This window comes from Ammodytes marinus, assembly GCF_949987685.1.
Source record: "Ammodytes marinus genome assembly, chromosome: 4".
Lineage (NCBI taxonomy): Eukaryota > Metazoa > Chordata > Actinopteri > Uranoscopiformes > Ammodytidae > Ammodytes > Ammodytes marinus.
In genome coordinates this window covers 23,154,128-23,175,365 of record NC_137233.1, presented here as the reverse complement: position 1 = coordinate 23,175,365, position 21,238 = coordinate 23,154,128, and the positions used below count along the sequence as shown (strand labels likewise).

Sequence of the window (21,238 nt, the reverse complement as noted above, 5' to 3'; positions counted from 1 at the left end):
GTCTAGGCTATATTTTGTCCACGTTTAGGCTATAGGCTATCTGAATTGAGCTTTTTGTAAAATAAGGCTCTTGATGGCAGCCAGCCAAAATGCGTTTCCCCTCTCAATAAAGATTAAACATTTGGTGGTTTGTCTCGTTTCGATCTGGATCAACAGCTGTATGTCTGTCGCTGTTTAGATCATGCCTCGTTTCCTCTGAGCAGCACAGTTCGGTTCGGCAGGGTTACCCTACTAGATCTGCCATGCGTTTCCACTACCGACAAGAGGCTTTAGCCTACTTAAAAGACGGAGATAGCCACGGTCAGAAAACAGTCTATGGGTCAGAGCCATCACGGTGATGGCCGCGCATAGCTCGTGGCATTGTGGCAGCGGGACACAGTTTAAACCGCTGACTAATATAAATTATTATTTGGAACTTCAAAAATGAAAATGCACATTTCTTACATTTTCTGTGTCTCCTTTCCCATTTTCGTATGTAAAGGGCGACATGGAAAATAAAAAATAAGAAATGGCAATCAATTCATGTTTTACAGGCATATTTTGAATAAAACAGTCCGTTTTTTATTTTTTTAAATGAAACAAATAATTAAAAAATTAAATCAAACAGTTTTTTTCGTTTTTCGTGTTTTGATTTCCAAACGGATGTGGATTGAACGGAAGGTACACGGATTCAATACCCATACCTACTATTTAGGCCTACGCCAGAAAAAGATTTAGTAGGCCTATGTCCCAAATCCCAATACATGAAAGTCAATTGTAGTAGCCTATGCTGAAAATACGTAAATGCCCCACTAACTCCAATAGCATTTTAGAGTATTCGTCTTTATTCTTGAAATTTCTCGACTTAATGAAAAGAAAATCTTCCTTATCTGATTTTGTTTTCCTTCTCTCCCGTGGCCCTAAAACTCTTCTATAGCCTACTTTAGTATGTAGGGTTGGATTCACCAGCCTACTGCTTCGTGAGTGACACATTACACATTCCATGGAGCACTTGAAGGCATCAGCAGCTGAAGCTCGCGCTGGAAGAACGGGACACCTGAACACAATTGAAAATGAACGGAGGAAAAGGTGTCGTTACTCTGAAAATTATTCTCATAGGAAACTCCGGGTAACGTAACAAACTTTTATATTTAAAAAATCCTCAATAAAGCCTGCTGAAACGTTTTTTGAACTTTTCTACATTCGTTTCACTTTCATTTCAGCTATGATTTACAGTAGGCTAGTCTCGCAAAGCCAGACCAAACTACAGCAAGTAGTAGGCTAACACTGAGGTGTAAATCCATAGCATAGCCTATAGCTAGTCTAGGCCTACCCAACAAAGTTTAAAGTTAGCACTAAAGGGTGAGATGAACAGTCAATTGTGTGTGTGTGTGTGTGTGTGTGTGTGTGTGTGTGTGTGTGTGTGTGTGTGTGTGTGTGTGTGTGTGTGTGTGTGTGTGTGTCTGTGTCTGTGTCTGTGTGGGCGTGTGTGTGTGTGTTTGTGTGTGTGTCTGTGGGCGTATTACTAATGTTGTGTGAACATTTGTCTTTTGACAGTTATAATGTGGGGACTTTTTAGGGTGAAGACTTGCTTTAAGGTAAGGTTAGTGTTAGGGTTAGGCAAGTAGTTGTTATGATTAGGGAAAGTCTCCAGGAAATCAATGTAGTCTCATTCTGAGTAGCCTAATGTCCTTCGAAGTTACGAAAAAACGCCTCTGTGTGTGCGTGTGCGTGTGTTGGTCACAGGGTGGGCAAATCCTCCTTCATGAACAGATATGTGAATCTCCGCTTCACCAACATGTACCGGGCCACAGTAGGGACTGACTTCCTCTCCAAAACAGTCCACATAGATGGGGACACAGTTGCCCTGCAGGTAAACCCCTCTCAGTCCACCTGTGCCACCACAGTGAAAGACACGACAAAACATGCATGTAGTAGGCTACAAATCACTATTACATGAATCTTGAGCATTGTGCCGCCTCCTTCAGATCTGGGACACAGCCGGTATGGAGAGGTTCCAGTCTCTGGGCTCTCCTGTGTACAGAGGAACCCACTGCTGCATGCTGGTGTTTGACGTCACATCCAGAGCTAGTTTCTCCGCACTAGAGGGCTGGAGGAGGGAGTTTATGATCCATGGCGAGCCTCAAGACCCCGCTGACTTCCCCTTCATTGTGCTTGGCAACAAGACTGACCTAAGCAACCGGGAGGTCAGTGAAGGGGCCATCCTGGACCAAAGTATCATAATAGAGATGAGACAGATACTAGGATTCCACTGGTGGCCTATTATTTTTATATTTAACAAGGCAGGTCATTAAAGAACACATTTGTATTAGGTCTGGCTAAAGACAAAAAGGCTCTTGTCGGTGTTAAAAGTACCAATAGCAAACACCCAGATGATCCAAACACTTAACACACCAAAGCAGCTCTGTTTCATGTCAGGGATTTCCAATTAAAGACTATAATCCAGACTGAAAAGACTTGCTGGTTTTAGAGCTTTGATATTAATGTGAACAAGTCAACATTAGCAGTAATCTAGGCCTACAGATGTTGATACCAACATAAACAGCATGTTTGGCCCTACAGTAGCTTTATAAATGACACTTATTTACTTTTTTTATTACAGCCCTCTTATACAAATTGAATCAAGTACCAAGCAGTTTTCATCAAACAAGGGTGATATTTGTATTATTGGTTTTGTTTAACATCATAAACATTTTCTTTGTGACTTTGACAAGAGTGGAAGCTGTCCTTTGCTGGTGCTCACTGCTTTTCATCAAACACTTATTGCTCACATTGTTTGTGCCAAATTTGTGTTCCAATTTATTCCACATACTGTGTTCTCCACTTTCACCGTTTGTGGTTTGAGCCATTATTTTGTGCCGGTGCTAGGTGTCTAGCAGGCAGGCCCTACAGTGGTGTGAGGAAATAGGAGCGGAATACTTTGAAGGAAGCGCCAAAGAGGACCTGTATGTGGAAAAGCCCTTCCTGAGAGCGGCTCAGTGCGGCTTGCAACAGGTGAGTCAGTCAGGTTCTTTCTTATTTGTAGTCAAAAGGAGAAAGACACGACATCTCTCTTATGTTTTACATGTTTATTTTTTGATGATAAAAGATACATTACTCCCTACAGTACAAAAAACACACATTGGAAAATACAGGACATTTCCAGATAACCTGCAAACAGCCGAGAGAAACTCGCAACACCTGTGAGTGCTGAGGGAGGCAGCACTCGTCCCAGTGTGGGAAGGGAAAGTTCAGAGAGACCTCGGCACTGCTGATGATGACCTATCTAACGAGGCGGGTGCAAAAATAGTGACCCAGCAAAGGTACTGTGGAAGGAAAGGACACAATTGTATACCACATGGAGAGAGAGGAACAAACTCATTAAATGTTTTTTTCTTTTTTTGAGAAACCTTCAGCTTATGGTCTAACTTAAGGCATCACTATTAAAATACACTGCTTTTGCATGCATGTCTAGTTTTTGTTCAACAGACACACCGACACGCACAAAAATTATGAATGCATATGAAGAGAAAAGTTCATTTCTACAAAGAAATTGGGAGAAACCAGAAAACGCAAACCAAGGGTGCTAGCCGGAGAAAAGGAGGCAAGCGCAAACCTGGGTTCAGACCCTTTGCCGGCCCGTTACCATCACAACTGAACCCGCCCCTCACAAAAGTAGATATACACTCATGGCAGAAAACTCCCTATACAAGTCTGTATTTTAATGAACCTAGCAGTGATTCTGACTCCTACAGTGAATCAGCTTGACAGAAGCAAATGAGAACAATCAGGGAGACTATATATATTTATATATATATATTTGTTTCTTTTATAAGTGAAGACACAAAAGGCAATCGAGAGATGACCGACATGTAAAAACTGTTTGTTACAGGTAATTATATAAAAGGCCAAGATGTTTATTTGTTTGTTTGTTTTATTCTTTATCTATGAAGGAACTAATTTACAGGTGAGTACACTCCGGCTACGTAATCTTTCTTCCCAAGACATCCCTATTCAAAAGACAGTTTCGTTTACACGTCACAGTGAGCTTGCACACCTTCTGTAATCTGAAATACAGAGCCGTTGAAGGAAAAAAATTAAAATTTATTAAATGGATTCACATACATCAATCGGATAGGGAAAATATGTCTACTAATATAATTTGCCATTTTCTAAAATTAAAGAGGTGAGAGACCACATTCATGAGCATTAAAAGTGTAGGACAACTTATTGGGATATTAAGGGGAAAATGTATGAAGAGAACTAATGTTCATTTTTCCATGTTTGGCAAACAAAGCCACACAAGCAGTAAACAAAAGTAAAAACTCCTCTCCCTGGGGTCCACTTCATAGTTCCCTTCAGTCCTATAACCTCTGCGGTTCTACTTGGAACAAGTACAAAAGTCTTTTCTCTGATTCATTACCATCTGTTAACAAGAACATACAACCAACTGAATGAATATTTTAAAAAATATAGTGGCAACCTCAACACAGCCACCCATCTTCCCACGAACTTTCCACAAACTATGGAGATGAACAACAATTTAAAAAAGTGACGTTTCTTTTTAAAATGCACACAAAATACACATACACACAGGGGGGAGGGGGGAAAAAGCTTAAAAAATACAAAAATAAACTACACAAAAGATCTTCTGCGTCATTGCTTGCCAATTTTTTGGGAAGATTTTGCAAGATTTTTTTTGTGTGTGCGCGCTGCAAGTCTCAGTCCTAGCAAAGTTTGTCGTTCATTCTCTACAAATCTCTTCCTTTGTCATTCTTTTTTTGTCCACTTGAAGTGTCGGCCACCAGTCCTCATCTTGGGGTAAAAAGCGCACAGTGATGACATTAACAGGAGACTGGAGTCCAGTACGATGAATATAGACTTGGTTCTTGAAGCAAAATTAGTTTTGAGCAAAAAAAGAAAGGAAAAGATGATGTCCCCTTCATTAAGGACAAGTGCTTTATTTTGATTCCATACTGATTTTTCCCTCTCGTCTAAACTAATGCCTCCACAGCCCTTTTCAACACTGTACATCATTTTATGTAGTCTCTTCTCTACATCCCCCCGGGATAGAAAAAGAAAGACCAAAAAAAAAAAGGTAACATTGCGCTCAGGCGTTCTCCCAGTTTATGAAAGATGTAAATGCTTCTCTATACTGCTCGACTACTGAAACAAGCCAAAAATAGATTTTAAACGATGGGAGGGGGATGTGACTGAAAAAGATAATGTGCTTCTAAGTTTGTGTTGCTCTAAAAATTGTACGACCAACAGAACTATGAAGGAGGGTTTTTATCTACAGAAACATCTCTCAGATTGACTTTCATCTCGGCTTCATACGGTTGTTCTGCCTCCATTGTTGTCTTGATCTGGAGACTTGAAGGTGGAGTAGGATGAGATTAGGATGAGGATGAAGAGGTGGAGGAGGGGAGAAGCTCAGTCCATCCTGATAGAAGGACAGTGAGTGGAAAAAGGACAAAAGACTGGGCGGGGTCTCTGGGCGACCTCACTGGTCCGTCCTTGCTTTCTTTGGACCAGTAGCCTTACTGCAAGAGCACACAGAAATCCACAATAAGTATTGCATGTTTAAATCATGATGATGGATGCTTGGTGTGAGACATGAACACTACTCACGTATCAGGTGAGGTGCCTGGTCTTTTGGGAGCCGGTTTCGCAGAGGCGGCATCTTTGCCGGATTCTAATAGGCAGAACAATGGTTTTATAATATATCTCTCTCTCTCGACTAATGAATTGCTAACTAAACATTTAAGTATTAGTTTGCGTATTTCTGTGCTCACCCTGCAGCCATCGGACTTGGGTGGCAGGGCCGTAGCCCTTCTCATTGCGAGCGGCGATGCGAAAGATAATGGCTGGCTTGGTGGTGTAGTCGATGTGGGCGTTGGAGAGGCTGGATGACTGCACCAAGCAGGAGGGGTTTGGCCCACAGTACACGCGCATGAAGGCTAGCTGTGCCGGGGTGGAGGCCTTGGCTTCAGCCGTCTGGTTGCTCTGGATGGCCAGGTACACAGAATACTCAATGATCTTCCCAGATGTCACCGACGGGGGCTCCCAGGTCAGGTGGGCACCGTCTGGGCTCTGCGGAGGGACAGGAAACAAATACCACTCAGTGTCTGAAAGCATGGCTCTTGAGAATAGCTGGTATCATAGTCTTGTTTCACACCCCTGTATTGGCGCTTTTCCACCGCATGGTATCAGCTCGACTCGACTTGACTTTTTGGCGTTTCCACCGCATTTTCATGGTACCTGGTAGCGGCTGCTTTTTTGGTATCGCCGCGCTCTAGGTTCCAAGCAAGCTGAGCCGATGCTAAAAGGTGACGTCGGCAGACGGCCGGCCACTGATTGGCCAGAGACTATTGTCTGGCCAATCAGTGGCCGGCCGTCTGCCGACGCTTCTGATTGGCCAGAGACTACCGGCTTCATTCTGTTGTTTATTCTCCCCAACTCTCCGGGACTTTTGAGTATTTACGCCGCGTGCAGCCTACTCTGGCTCTCTTTCATTTGATTTGCATCACAGATCCGAATTTTTTTCCGGCTAAGCTCACCCAGTGTTGGTTGTTGGGGAAGTTACTTTTAACATACGAGAGGAGACATGTAGGGCAGCTAGCAGCTAGGCTAAATAGTAGCCAGCTGGGACAGACATGATAGCGAGCGATTACATTACAAGCCTCGGACTGAACTGATTACCTCAATAAAATATTCAGGCTGAGACACGGCTTGCATTTGAAAACACGTATCCTGAAACAAGCACTAAACAGTCAACTTTATCATGCCCGTGTTTACGTGCATAGGGATGTACGTGACGTATCCCTACAGCTGACTGTGTGGCAGAGTCACACATCGGGACAACAACCATCCCTTTTAATGGCCCGTCACAATATTCTTCTACTTCTTTTAGCAAACAGATACAAGGGGGGTATTTCTTAAACATTACAGCTACTTTGCTCCGGAGTAGGCTTTCAGCCCCTTACGACAACCCCGCCCACGTTCAGGAGGTACTATTTGCGGTGGAAAACGACCCGTGCTGCTACCAAGTCGAGTTGAGTCGAGTCGATCTACATGTGCGGTGGAAAAGCGCCATATGTCAAGTCCACAACTAAATTAAAAGAAATTAGGGAAACGGCTTGTTGTTTACCTTGCTGATTTTGATGGCGCAAGGTGCCCCTGGGAAGCCTGGTAGGCAAGTCTTGAACGCAGATATCTCTGAGAAACCACCACGGCCACACGCATTGATTCCAGCAACACGGAACTTGTAAGCTGTGCCAGGCTGCAGCTCCATTTTCTTCATCTGGCTGTAGTCTGGCATTACGCCAGAATCATCCTACAAAACAAAGATAAAACACATAAGAGATGCACATTGATGGCATTACACAGTCAAATAAGAATGAAAAAAGCCTCCTGAGACACTTACATCTCCATGAGAATCATCTGCTGGCACATAGAAGTTGGTGACAACCATATTTGTCACTTTAACGATTCCAACATCAAACCACTGGTTCTCTTTCTTTACAACAGGTTTCACTGGGGTTGGCCGAGGGCCTTGTTTCTGTGAGAAAACAAGAAATACTTGATGACATTTCTTTTCTCTGACCCAGCTGAACCAGTCAGATGTTCAGTTATAATACAATTACTCACCTCTCCCTCAATGCCATTGGCAACCTCTGCTAGAGCAGCTGCTGCTTGCAGCTTGGCTGGACTTGCCATCGATACAGAGGGTGCAAATGTGCTGGAAGGAGCGAGCGCTGTGGGGTAAAAGGAACAACATTAAAACTACGGTACAAAGAGATAACAATCATCCATTAAAAAAGGAGCAAGTCTTACTCTCAACAGTTGTACGTGGCAACAGTGATGCCACAGCACTGGTGACCGCTGCAGCCATCTCATTGTGTCCATTGCTCTCGACAGAGGGGTCGTTGAGGCTGTCTGCGGGGGCAAGGCCTTCAGTGGGCAAGCTTGAGCCAGCAGCGGCCTGCTGTGCAGCAGCCTGAGCCTCCTGCAGCTGCTGCTGCTGTGCGACCAGAGCTGCAAGTTCTGCTTGGGTCAGCATGATGGGGATGGTGGTGGGTTGCTGGCTCTCTCCAGTGGAATCGCTCTCATCTGTACATAGAAAAGAGTTAAGCATTCATACAAACTACAACCATGACAGCATCAGGATAACCTTTTAAATCATCGTGGTGGTTTCAGCAGTTACAGAGCTAGTAGTGTTGCACAGCTTTCCGTTCTGAGCGGAGAATTAACGGCAAGCTACAGCTTTAAATAGGAAAGGAGAGGAGTTTACCGACAATCTGTCAGCAGCCCTATGACTGGCTATTTGCCCAATCTCAACTTTCTATATCCGGTGAGCTAGACTACAGAGCATTTCTGTTGTTGGTCGTTTTAAATTCTTTTCATACATTTTCCCAACTTAACTACAGCCAGTCCATGCTATTTGACACCACTGTTCAGAGTAAAAGCAAATCTGAACAATAGTTGAACTCACTCATTACAGCTTGCTGAGCTGCCTGGAGGACAGCCTGGATAGCAAGGGCCTGGGCTTCTTCAGTAGCTGCTGCCTGAGCAGCTGCCTCAGCAGCTGCAGTCACAGCCAGCTCCTCGTCCGACAGCCCTGTCACCATAAGTGTAGCTGCCTGACCCTCAGACATCAACTCTGAGGGCAGATTCAAGGCTGTTGCAGTAGCTGCTTCTCCCTGAAAGCACACATCAGATGTCACATACAATTATGTATATTTCATAGTATGGAAAATATATATTTTGGACTTGAATGCCCAACAAACAATGACTTTGTGAAACATTATACTGTATTTACCTCTGCTTGTGTCTCCATAGCGGTGGCTCCCTCCTCTGCAGGTGTAGCTTGTGCTGATGCTGTCTCATCAGTTTGCATTGGTTCCTCTGTGGAGTTGGCAGCAGTACCCTCTGTGATCGACGAAATCGACTGGAAAGAAAAACAAAGATTAAACACACAGATTGTTCACACTTACAAAAACATTCAGGAGTTCATACATTTCTATCACATAACACCATTAGATTCAGGCATGCAGCCTTATGACAGACTTCTGCTGTTAGATCATTTGCTTATAATGCATTTCTTACAGGTACAGAGGGTCCGGGGGCTGGTGTAGACTGTGTGACAGTAGTGATGGCTCTGCCCTGGGCGGTGGTAGTACTACCAGTAGTTGCAGTTGTGGAAGCGACTTCTGTGCTGCTGGGGCCTTCCGCTACCTCCTCAGTCTGCTCGGCTGTTGGATCGATACAGAAACACAATTTGAGTTTGACTCCCCATCAATAAACTCATTTCACATCCTGGATGCAAGAAAAGTATCTACTGTTAGTGTAAACAGCCATTCTAGAAGCCAAACTATTTTTGTTGTTTCTGTTGAGGCAAGAACAAATCTCTGACAAACACTGAAATTACAACAAGAATAATTAAAAGCTTCAGGGCTCGACATTAACGGTTGCCCGTTTTCCCAGGGCAGGTGAACTCTGTGTTTGGGCAAGCAAAATGTGAACTGTAATACAAAATAAACTGCCTCAACTGAGTTTGTCTCCACCGTCGTGAGTAAAACCAGTGAAGCGCATATAACACGTCTGAAAAAAAAGTAGGCTACTAATCGACTAGTTTTTCTGATGCCGAATATTGAGACAGGATTTTTAAACATTTAACCGACTAGTCCCGTCCTCTGCATCCCTAGTATGAAGCAAAATAGTAAAAGGAATAAAATGTTTGACTGAGCTGTTTCCATCATGACAGATTTTTTCCCTCCATTTGCTGCAGGGAGTTCCCGACAAAAGCAGGTGTAAATTCAATTTATTGATCACATTGGGAAATTATGAAATAAAGCTCTCTCTCTCTTCCTTCCCTCTCAGTTTAAATTGTACATGCTTTATTGGCATGAATGTATTTAAACAATATTGCCAAAGCATCAAATAGTGGGCTCATGTACGTATAGCTAATTAATTGTGATTGATAATCTTTAATTTATTTAAATTTATTTTAAACAAAAGCTGGACTTGTTCGGGCAAGTTTGTTTTATTATTGGGCAAGTAAAACACACAAAGCACGCAGAAAAAGCTTACCGTCTAGGCCTGAGCTTATTAGCATGCATGAAGCGAACAAAATGTTTCAGCAGAATTTCTAACAGCCAGGAATTTTGTGTAAAAACAACTGTATCTCAATATTACAGGACATGGGAAGGGACAGGGAAGATTACCTGCTCCTTCGCCTGTCTCCATGTTGCAAGTGGCAGTGGTGGATGTGTTGGTGGTCCCAGTCTCGTGTGTTTCACAGGGCGGGTTGGAGCAAACCCTCTTGACCTGGCCTGCAGCGGTGCTGGTCTGGTCTCCTCCCATGCTGGAGGTGGCTGTGGACGGGGTGTTGGTGGTCCCAGTCTTGTAAGTTTCATATGGCGCATTGGAGTCCGCCCTCTGGACCTGGCCCGTCGCCGTGCTGCTCTGGTCTGCTCCCGAGGTGGCTGTGGACGGGGGGCTGTTGGTGGTCCCAGTCTCTTTTGATTCACAGGATGGGTTGGAGCTCTGTGAGGTGCTTGTTCCACCTGTGTTCATGTTAGACGAGGCCTGGGTGGATGTGTTGGTGGTGCCGGTCTCGTGCGTTTCGCAGGGCGGGTTGGAGCAAACCCTCTGAGAAGTGCTGGTCTGGCCTGCGTTCATGCTAGACGACGCCTGGGTGGATGTGTTGGTGGTGCCCGTTACGTGGGTCTCACAGGGCGGGTTGGAACACACCTTCTGTACTCCTCCTCCCATGTTAGACGAAGCTGTGGTAGTTGTGTTAGTAGTCCCCGTTTCATGGGTCTCGCACGGTGGGTTGGAGCACACACGCGACGTGGACATGTTTGAAGATGCAGTCGTAGCTGTGTTGGTTGTGCCCGTTTCATGGGTCTCACAGGGCGGGTTAGAGCACACCGGACCGGCTGCCATAGTAGCAGAGGAGGTGGTGGCCGTGTTGGTGGTTCCAGTCTCATGGGTCTCACAGGGCGGGTTAGAGCAGACCAGGGTGACTGTCCCAGAGCCCTCGCTGGCCGCTCCGGGCTCAGAGGAGCTGGGCTGCTCAGAGGTTGGTGAAGCAAGGATGGACACCGGTAGATCCTGCACTGTTTGAGCTTCTATACCACTGGGGGTTGTGATTAGAGTCACCTGGGTGGGCTGGTTCTGTAAAGAACAAAGTAAATAAATGTCATACAGCTTTTATAGTAAACATTATTTTATTGTCTCTCTCGTCCTGAGCTTATATCTCAAGCAGTGATTTAATGCAGTGTTCCCCCCAGAAAATGTCTCAGGGCCCAGGGTCATGGGAGGCGCGGCACAACGCGGCGAAAGTTTTGGCAGTATTTTGCTCAAAGATGCCAATGCACAGTAAAGAAATAAACAACTGCTTATTTGAATACAAAAATACAACAGACACTGACCTTACAGTGGTGCAATTTTGTTTGCTATGTGCAGGTACAAATTGTGTGCAAACATGCAGACAGTACAAAGCACAATTAAAGAACTGTTTTGGTGCAATACCATGCAGACATACTAAATACAAATAATGGACCATACACTTAAAATGTGTGCACATCAAAGTGCAAATTCAACTTTTTAAAGTTCCTTTTTGGATGGGGGGCTGTTGTGCGATTATTGTGGACAATAGGACTACTGTGACTACTATTATAGCCTATAATTCATTAATGGTTATTATTAGCCTACTTGCTTGATTTATTTTTAAATACAGAGGTTATTGGTCGCTTTGGAACATGTATTTCCCAACTTAAAACCTAAAAATAAAGCAGCATTGAAAATCTTTGAAATAAATCTTCTTGGCGTACACTAGCATGCTGTTTTAAAAATAACTCAATAGTTGAAATAATAAATACAATGTGTTTTCCCCTTAAAATGACTAAATGCATTTCAAAGACAGTAACAGTGTGGCACTTCTGTAAACTTACTGAAACTTGCCTGGGCCATCATCATTATTCTCATGCATTCATCAAACTTTTCTCTGTGCTGTCAGAGCTGATAGATAGGTTGTGTTGCCACAGTAATGTGGAGTCTTAAAGAGGACCTATGATGCTTTTTGACTTTCATGACCTATAAACGTTGTTATGATGATTCATAGTCATGCTTAACCATACTAAATTATCAAATAATGACTTACATGCATTTCGACGTATTCCCTGCTGACCGTCTGGGGTGTCTGTGCCGAGCACTAAACACTATTCTAGCCAGTCGAGAAGTCACGTCTTCAAAGCGGTCTACCCTTTCATAATTCGTGACGTCGCATAAAACTTCGTGAAGTCACCACGCGGATGTTTCCATGTATGGTAATGCTGTCACTTCCCTGTTCGCGTCTGCCTCACGTCTGCCTCGCGCCCTTATAGGTCCATGCTCGCGCTTCCCGCCACTGAAAGTGTTCCGGAAGGAAGGTAACCAATCACAACGGAGTGGGGTTTGCAGGAGGGGGGGAGGGTAGCGGAGATGGCCGATGCACAGGCGGAGGGAGCGGAGATTGCCGAAGCACACACACTCAAGTGTTGACAGGACGTGCTGGATCGCCAAAATAAGAGAAAGAGCTTCCCGAAAATCTACATAGTTTTTTGTGATGTGATTCGTATCAGGTTGCTCTATAGCAGTGTAAAACAAGAAATTAAGACCAGAAAAGTAGTATAATAGGTCCTCTTTAAACTGTTCTAGCTTTGCAGAGAACTTCTTTCTGTTCAGCTAAATATCCCCATAGAACCGCATTGGTCGGTCGGTCGGTAGTCAAGGCGGGGGGCTGGCGGTGCCTTAGCCTTATAGCGCTGGGGGAAACACTGTAATGTCTAAATGATCTAATATAATAAACAAAATGCTTAGTACAAGTGAAAAAAATTGCTGGGTCTTACCTGTACTGTGACGGTAGAGGAGGGCAGTGTGGAGGCAGCAGTCAGGCTGGTCTGAGCAGTTGACACAGTGATGGCGGATGGGCTGATGACCTGACTGGATAGGGTAGCAATGGTTCCCAGTGTGGTGATGGGGGTCACCAGAGAGGCATTGGATGTGTCCACCTGTGTGCCTCCTGCCAGGCTGCTGGAGACTGAACCAGTGACTGTCCCAAGAGTGGTGACACCTGGAAGGATGAGAAGGCATTAAAAGATGAAAACCAAAAAGGTTCTTGAGAACGTGATAATAAATATAATAGTGCACCCTAAAACAAATAGCAAGAACATAAGTTATTCTTACCAGTAGTTCCCTTGACAACCAATGTGGTGACAGTGGGCTTAACCGAAGACACGGTCCCTGGTGTGACAAGTCGAACACCACCCACTGTGCTCATGGGCACAGTGCGCAAAATAGTGCCAGGCTGCCCAGGAGCACCCTTCAAAACCACCTACAGACACACAATTCAGGATTAGTAGCCTCAGGTGTAACATAAATAAGGAGGAAAAAAAAGACAATATCTAAAAAGAGTACAGCACAAACAACAGTCAGCTTACCTGTGTCAGTCCCTGTTGGCCAGCTGCAGTGGCAAGTTTGGGAACTGTAGTGATGAATTTACTGGGAGTTCCAGTGGTCATCACCTTTGTGGTAAGGTATGTGATGGGTGTCTTCATGCCGGCACTGCTCGTCACCCCTGCAAGGACAAAAGTATGTATGCTTGAAATAAATTTGTATGGGTTTAGGTCAAGTCAATACACAGTAACAACCTGGACCTACTGGGCCACAGTGACTACACCATCCGCTATCACTGTGTCAACTACCCATTTAGACCTTCAATTTATTCTCAGCATTTATTTTTCTTCACGCCAATAACCTATTATTCAAGCAATTGCACAAAAAAAAAAAATAATAATATTAAAAAACATTCAAACTTAAGACTACACAATTACTTATTCTGCTGTGCCATGCCATCACTGTCTATCTCAAAAAGTGTTAAAAATAAAAATAAAATTTTTTCAAATGTTCGTTCGGTTGGGAGTGTGTTTGTGCTCCAAAAGTGTATGAACATCTATAATTTCCAGTAGTTATCTCATAAATGGGCAGGCTGTTGTGGGATAAGCAGTAGTGACACAGTAAACTTGAGTGAATGTATACCTGTAGCTCCAGCCTGGGTCATGATGGCTGACATGGGGATAGTCTTAATGATGGTGGTGCCTTGCTTTGTGGTGTTGGGAGAGACGCCGCTGAAGTTGAGGATGTGGGGCTTGTTTCCTGTACCTCCTGCCTGGGAAGTGGTGATGATGGTCGTGGGCTTGCCATCCGCAGAGGTTACCAGCTTCAGGATGGTGCCGGCTGGGAGGGCGCCTTTACCCTGGAGGAGAGGGCACACATTATACACACCATTTGGATATAAAGACATCTGGTGCCTTGTCATTGTCTTAGGAGGTTATAGGCTACCTCCAGATTTTTAGCTGACCTGTAAGATCTGTGTGAGAGGGTTAGTGGAAGCCTGGCCAGTGACAGCCGATGTCTGCACTGGCTTGGTTTGTACAACAGACATCATCTTGCCAAGGTTGGAGATCTGCAGACATAGGAGAGAGACTCAAGTTCTTTAGTTTAAACCAGAAAACATGGGACAGAAGTACAGGGATTTCAGCAGGAAGATGGAGCCACTAAATATGTGGATCTATGCATCATTCCATAACATTTAAATAACAGCTGATTAACAGCATGTGTGTAAAAGCACCAAAGAAGCCTCCCGAGTGTTACAGAGATACAGAGTCCTGTTTTCTTACCAGAGTGCCACCGCTGCCCATGGTGAGGGGACTCTTGACCAGGGTGATGGTCTTGGTGACTCCTCCCACGACAGTTGTAACCACCTGGGCCTGCTGGGCCACTGTGACTGCACCAGACTTGTGTACAGTGATGATGGGTCTGGTGTTGGTGGGAGAGGACGCAGTTGCTGTGCCTACCTGGGCTGCAGCAGTTTTCAGCATCCGGGTGGCCGGGTTACTGACCTACAAGCACAATATTCATTTTAAAGAATTGATACATGAGAGACAGATTGCCATCATTGTTAGAAATTTGAATGTTAAGTGAAAACTGTACCATGAGTGGAGAAGCCATTTTCACTGTGGTTGAGCCAGGAGAAACAGATACTGTTTTTAGAATGGTGGCACCCGCAGGAACATTAAGGATGGTGCCTGCAGAGGAGGGTGGGATCTTCTGTGTTGCTGCAGCCGCTGCGGCTAAAGCTGCCATGCCACTCATCTGTGGGCTACTGCCAATAGGCTGAAAAAAATAAGTTAACAGTTGTTGAACACATTCTCTTCTGACTATGATATATACACCATGCTAAATCTTAAACAAGATGAAAAGCAGTGCATAATTACCCGTACCGATCCCTGGGTTGTTTGGGCAGGCATGACCATCCGAACACCTGGAGGAAGGGATGTCAGTGTGACGGGGGATTTCCCAGGCTGGCTAGGACGGACTGTGACAATAGATGTGCCTGTAGCAGACTGTTGAGCCGCAACTTTCAGAACAGCTGTATAATGAGTGAGCCAATGATTAGTCTTGGTTTAGAGACAACAATGGAAATGGAAGAGTTGGAACAGATCATTATTGAGTAGTGTAATACCTGTTTGTGGTAGGCTCTGGGCAGAGTGTGCTGCAGCAGCCGGTGCAGGGCTCTTCGGAGAGTTCAAAGGCTGCGAAGGAGTACTCATGACTGGTGAGGCTGCAGCCGGGGTCGCAGGGATGTCATATTTCTGAAGCTGCAATAAGTAGGTGTCAGCGGTTGACACAGCGCCCCAGCTCACCTCCAGAGAGTTGGTATTGGCACGGACTAGCTGCACCCTGGCAGGGGCATGTGGCCGCTCTGTGTGGGGGGCGGAAGAAATGGGATTTACCAACAATGACCGTATTTTAATATTGGAGCGGGTTAAGTAACTTTAAATGACGAAATTAATCATGTTACAGAACACCCACCTGTTTCCAGGTACCAGAGGTCTTTACAACAGACTTGGTTGTTCCAAGCTTTGCGATAACCGTCACGACCACTCCAAACATAAAGTCTGGAATTGATGGCCACAGCACAGTGGCCAGCCCGGGCCCTGGGGATGTTGTCTTCAAGAGTATCCATTAACACCGTCTCCCAAAGCATGGAATCTACACAGAGATGAGACACGTTATAGAAATGAACATAGGTGAAGCCCATTATTATTTAAACACTATCAAAGTGAAAACCAGAATAATAACTACAGAGTTAAACTAACCGAGATTTAGGCAGGCAAGAGTATTTGTGCACTTCCACTCCTTCTCATGTGTGGCCACTTTGACGTCATCCATTACCAAAGGAACCCATCCTCCAAAAACGTACATCCTTCACATTGAGAGAAATTAATCACAAATTCTACTTCCAAGTCCTTTCTACTAGGATTTCTAACATGATTAAAAACATTGAATATGTTATTGCTTAGGTGAAGCAGCTGTCTCACTTGTTTGTGATGGTGGTAGCAGAGTGAAGACTTCTGGGGAGGGGTGCTGTCCCGCTTACAGAGGGTTTGTTCCATGTCAGGGTTTCTAAAGATAATGACAGCAAGAGGTTCTTATAGAAAACTCCACAAGGCACATTTCATTGTGAAACATTGACTTATGATCTTCTCTGAAAATGTGGGACTGAGTGACACCGTCAAGGCATTAAAAAGACTGGTGTTATTTTTCCATCCACACTTTTATAAAACCTACCAATATCAAGGGTCCACAGATCTCCAAGACGACAGCCGCTCATCCCTCCATAGATTATAAGACGAGATTTCCGGCTGGTCTTTTCTGTGTATACCACAGCAGTGTGGCTCTCACGGGGCGGAGGCAGAACTCCATATGTGATTGGAATATCCCATCCAACCACGCTGGAACCTGCACGAAGCTCAAGTGTGTACAAATCATTCAGGTATCTAGAGAATGAAAAAGACAAGTCAGTTAGTCACAATTTTGTTGCTGGTTGAGGTCAAATCTTCAGCTGTCAAAAGGTCCGACTGGCTCCCTGCAGAAAAACAACAAAAAAAAAGAAAACATCTGTACCTGGGAATGTTGTTTTTTGGGTCCTCGCTGTCATTGGCTAGTCCACCAAACAGGTAGCATTTGTTGCCAACCAGGGAAAAACTGTGGCCAAGACGAGGACAAGGAGGCGGGCCATTCTTGGGGTTTTTTGCTTTTAACTTTTTCCATTCCCATCTGCTGGCCTGTAACAGGTCAAAACAGCATATTATTGATTGATTAGGGTCACAGCAGACTGGGTAGCAAACAGGTCACAAGTTGACCTCATTCCCTATTCCGACAATCTAAAAGAAAAAATGACTAAAACAATATATAAATTTGTTTATTTCATTAACCCTATTTCAAATGTTGCTTCATGTTTACCTTTACATTTTATTTATTCCATTTCATAGATTGAGATGTACCTATTTTATATAGCATAACTAGAAACAGAGTATACCTATAACACTTTCTTCGCTGTGTTCAAAGTAGGAGAATAATCACATCTTTGCACAGTACATTTGTCAGGGTTGGTTAATTACATTTTGGTAAACTAAACACAACCAATGAGCAGTATACCTGTTGATCACTACCCTCATTACCTGTTTAAACTCCCCCCTCCTCCTCAAAACATGACTTCCACACAGCTTTTGAAGCAGCGGCTGATTAGTTAAATGTTTTACTAGTTACAATGGGATTTATTTTAGTTGGGGCTACTTGGCCACCACATTTTTTATTTTGCATTTCCCTATGCTGATATAAACAGCTATAACATTTAAACTATTGCAGTTTATCAATATTCTTACAATATAAACAGATCAAAATAAATACATTTATTAAATGGGTGTTGTTTTTCATAGACATATTACCTGTAATTCATATAGGTCGTTGCTGTACTTTCCATACTCCACCATTCCACCAAACACAAGAAGTCTTGTTCCATCACAGACAAAACCATATGCAGCACAACCAGGGGGAATATCACCACGGACCGCTGGGATAAACCACTGGTTTGTGGCTAGAAATTAAAACACAACAATGGACAAGTTATTTGATTAAGTTTATGTTATGACCTGAAGATGTAAGCATTTATGGACACACACACACACACACCGGATATGCCGAATATGTATGTCCTAATTGGTTTAAGTGCAGGAAAATGGGGCAGAGGATTATGCTCAAATCAACCAGCATTTTCCATTTTATTTTAGCCCGCCATTTTTAACGTGCATTAGCATCGTTTCTCCAGCAGAGGGGGCCACATTTGAAAAGATACGAATCTGCTTGGCCTGCAAAGGCCTATACTACACTTCTACACATCAAAAATCAATATTTAGAAATAAAAATAACTGTTTCAAGGCTACGCCTTAGTGTAAAAATACATTGATGGTTATTTCACATTGGCGGATTTATTAAATAATGCATTGCGCTTGCTGTAAAACATTCAATAAAGATGTAGATGTAAAGGTAAGCTTACCAGTGTTGTATACATGCAATTCATCAACAATTCCTTCGTTTCCACCGCCAAAGACAACCATAAGCTCCTTTATAGCCACAGCTCTGTGCCCATGCCTGGGCCGGGGTACCGGACCGGACCATCCGAGGACCCGTTTCCACCGCGGCTGCAGAACCGACGCCGTAGTCCCAGACACCGCGGAGCCAGGGACAGACATGATTTCTGTCGGAGAAATAACAAAGCAACATTTGTCTCGATAGCTGAATACATATTTATTTATATTCCCTTTAACAGCTGTGGACACCAAGCAGCAGCAGCATCAGGCCAAACACAGCGGTCCATTTCTTAAACAGTTTGTGCGATTAGAACAGCTGATAGGATCGATAGTATCAATAGTTAGCAGTTAGCTGATGAATGCATACAGATAAGAACAACATCAGAGTATGAGCTCTAAAGAAGCTCCCGGTTCACAATCCGTTATACATGTGTGTGTGCAGGTGTGCCTATATGTGCATGAAATATCTCCAACACCTAAGCTGTGTGCTTGATTGTTGTTTGTAACCATTGAGATCAGCCCATGGAAGCAGCCATCTTGCAGCCAAACAAACCCGCTAACTCCGCTGCCAGGATGAAAAATGGCGGAAGCGAATGAAAAAGAAAAATTCACGAAAGCTATTACCACTACACAGGGAAAACTATACACCACAATGAAAAACGATTTCAATAACCGGTTAAAGGGACAACTGAGCAGACTAACAAAGAGGGTTAACACATAAACAATCCATGGATGAAACAGTTAACAAGAGTCGGCTATTTTCATGCTTCCCTGGGAGTCGCCATATTGTAGCTAACCAGCTTAGCATGAACCGCAATCCCTTCAACGCAGTTATTAACGGAGAAACATGTTAGGGGCGCAATATAACCGATGCACATGTGTTCAACCCTCGCGCATTTCCTCCAATCGAACATTTCACTGAAATATTTTAAAATGTATAGTGTAATCGTAGCATTCAAGTTGATTCCGTTATCGATAGCGGCTAGCTGCTCAGCCTTATTAGCTCAGGCTAACAGCATTAGCATCTGTCAAAGCTTCGCCAGATTTCACAATTAAATGCAATGTTTTATCGTTTTATTTTGACATGCATATTTTACCTGGTACAAATGCAGTTGCAACAACACTCTTAACACGCAGCTAAACGGAATCAAAGTGCACAAACAGATTGTTATTGTGTTTCATGCCGTCCCTGGAAGCAGCCATCTTTTCGTCACTCGGCCTAGTCCTGCATCTCCCTCAAGAAAAATGGCCGGACGGTATGCCACAACAAAACATAACAAACCGAAAAAGGCGCCAATATTTCACAGTTTTACTTACTTATTTCGATGCGGTAATTGCAAAAACACGGGTATGTGGTCTTCTCTTGCGAAAATAATCCAGATTCATTCGTTTTATGAAGAAGTATTTCCTCTCATGCCTGCCTGGAAGCTGCCATCTTCTTGACAACCAGAGGCGGAGGAAAATGGAAGAGAGCTGGCGTCACCCAAAGCAAACATGGCGACAGAGACCCACTCGCGCAACATTTCACACAGGAACGCACATACAATTGTTGTTATTTGGCATGGTGAAGAGGAGAATGGTGCTCCGAATATTGAAGTGCTTAAGATAACACTTAAAATATATGTAAAGTGAACGTGTTAGGAGTCTCTGCACATTACAACAAGTTGTGTTATAGCGCCGGGCTTATTGTCCCTTACTAAAGATGGCGACATCGGTGCTGGAACCACTTTATTTTAATATTGTCGCTTATGCCGATTTTATTTCGCCATTAACCCATTTATTGAAATGCATTTACTTGCACAACAAGGCTATAAGTACTTATTTACAAATTTAGCTCCAACACATATTTAAGTTGCCACGCCCACAGCATTAGTGCGCCCTCCACTGATAACAGTACTGCATTACCTACTCTAGGTCCGACCGTCCACATTATTCCCAATTCATTTGTCCCTCCGCCTTCCAAACATGAAGCCCAAAGTCTATCTTTTTCTCTGCTGCATTCTAAAAGTGTAATAAATAGGTCTTGGGCCTATATAAATAAATATATATTTTTATATAAAATATAATGTACAATAATATTTAATATAAATTAAATAAAGTACTTTACATATAATAAAAAGTACAAAGAAATATAGGCCTATGCAGCATGTACAAATGTAAATGAAGTTATAGCAGTTGTAAACATTATAGACTTAGCCTAACTTATATCAGGTAAACAAAATGTGAACACAAAGTCTCTTACACAAGATTTTCTTTCTATTTACCACTGATAGGATTACCAAATGCAGTGACATCCTCACTGAATTTCACTGAAAAACTGTCAAGCTCATGTGCTTTTTTCTTTGCTTTTTAAAAAATAACTTAGGAAAACCTGAAATAAGATTACTCTGTATACCCTGCTGTTATTCCAGTGATGAAATATATCTGTGGTCTGTGCATACCAGTACACCTCGGAAAGCCTCAGATGTGCAAAACACTGACAACCTGTCAGCTTCAGAGGAGCTGAACCTGACCTCTGACTTTCTTTTGAGAACAAATAGGGAATTTTACCATTAATATTAAACAATGTCATCAATTAGGCTAATGGGTTCGTGACAAATATTGTCATATAGGAGCCATCAAATTATAACTAATACAATTAACTTGCATACACATTCTGACTCACTCAAAAGTCCCTTTTTGTAATACACTATTTGTCCATTAGATGACAGACTTCTTTTGTTTTGTACTAGTGCAGTGCCCGTAGGAAGCAGGTAAAGAAACATATTAGACAGTAC

General features: G+C 43.4%; 2 protein-coding genes across 3 annotated transcripts; one reads left to right on the top strand and one right to left on the bottom strand.

The window, feature by feature from the left end:
• The first annotated feature begins 1,006 nt into the window (after positions 1-1,006).
• Positions 1,007-3,441, top strand: LOC307249559 (ras-related protein rab7). The gene is made up of 5 exons (XM_080026345.1): positions 1,007-1,108; positions 1,726-1,852; positions 1,968-2,186; positions 2,869-2,994; positions 3,107-3,441. The coding sequence occupies exons 1-5, from the start codon at positions 1,053-1,055 to the stop codon at positions 3,191-3,193; spliced, it is 615 nt and encodes a 204-aa protein (XP_079882471.1). The 5' UTR covers positions 1,007-1,052; the 3' UTR covers positions 3,194-3,441.
• Positions 3,442-4,062: 621 nt separating this feature from the next.
• On the bottom strand, positions 4,063-19,917 carry hcfc1a (host cell factor C1a). 2 transcript variants are annotated; one of them, XM_080026343.1, is made up of 28 exons: positions 19,779-19,917; positions 18,428-18,628; positions 17,820-17,968; positions 16,996-17,156; positions 16,660-16,868; positions 16,410-16,494; positions 16,188-16,294; positions 15,901-16,080; positions 15,551-15,790; positions 15,303-15,457; positions 15,019-15,201; positions 14,706-14,927; positions 14,387-14,491; positions 14,065-14,281; positions 13,467-13,603; positions 13,213-13,360; positions 12,876-13,099; positions 10,206-11,160; positions 9,088-9,233; positions 8,801-8,929; positions 8,474-8,681; positions 7,816-8,091; positions 7,630-7,736; positions 7,406-7,540; positions 7,130-7,315; positions 5,775-6,072; positions 5,611-5,674; positions 4,063-5,522 (listed from the first exon to the last, which is right to left on the bottom strand). In XM_080026343.1, the coding sequence occupies exons 2-28, from the start codon at positions 18,621-18,623 to the stop codon at positions 5,483-5,485; spliced, it is 5,262 nt and encodes a 1,753-aa protein (XP_079882469.1). In that variant the 5' UTR covers positions 18,624-18,628; positions 19,779-19,917; the 3' UTR covers positions 4,063-5,482. The 2 variants fall into 2 exon arrangements, with proteins under 2 accessions (XP_079882469.1, XP_079882470.1); XM_080026344.1 differs by having other exon boundaries at positions 15,309-15,457.
• Between the last annotated feature and the right edge of the window lie 1,321 nt (positions 19,918-21,238).

Bases quoted from the DNA above. Each gene is read 5' to 3' on its own strand.
- LOC307249559 (XM_080026345.1), top strand. From the start codon at position 1,053: ATGAACGGAGGAAAAGGTGTCGTTACTCTGAAAATTATTCTCATAGGA. The intron at 2,187-2,868 runs GTCAGTGAAGGG...TGCCGGTGCTAG, and splicing joins CTGACCTAAGCAACCGGGAG to GTGTCTAGCAGGCAGGCCCT. The intron at 2,995-3,106 runs GTGAGTCAGTCA...TACTCCCTACAG, and splicing joins CTCAGTGCGGCTTGCAACAG to TACAAAAAACACACATTGGA.
- hcfc1a (XM_080026343.1), bottom strand. From the start codon at position 18,623: ATGTCTGTCCCTGGCTCCGCGGTGTCTGGGACTACGGCGTCGGTTCTG. The intron at 16,495-16,659 runs GTAGGTTTTATA...CATTATCTTTAG, and splicing joins TCTGTGGACCCTTGATATTG to AAACCCTGACATGGAACAAA. The intron at 7,316-7,405 runs GTAAGTGTCTCA...TTTGTTTTGTAG, and splicing joins CAGATGATTCTCATGGAGAT to GATGATTCTGGCGTAATGCC.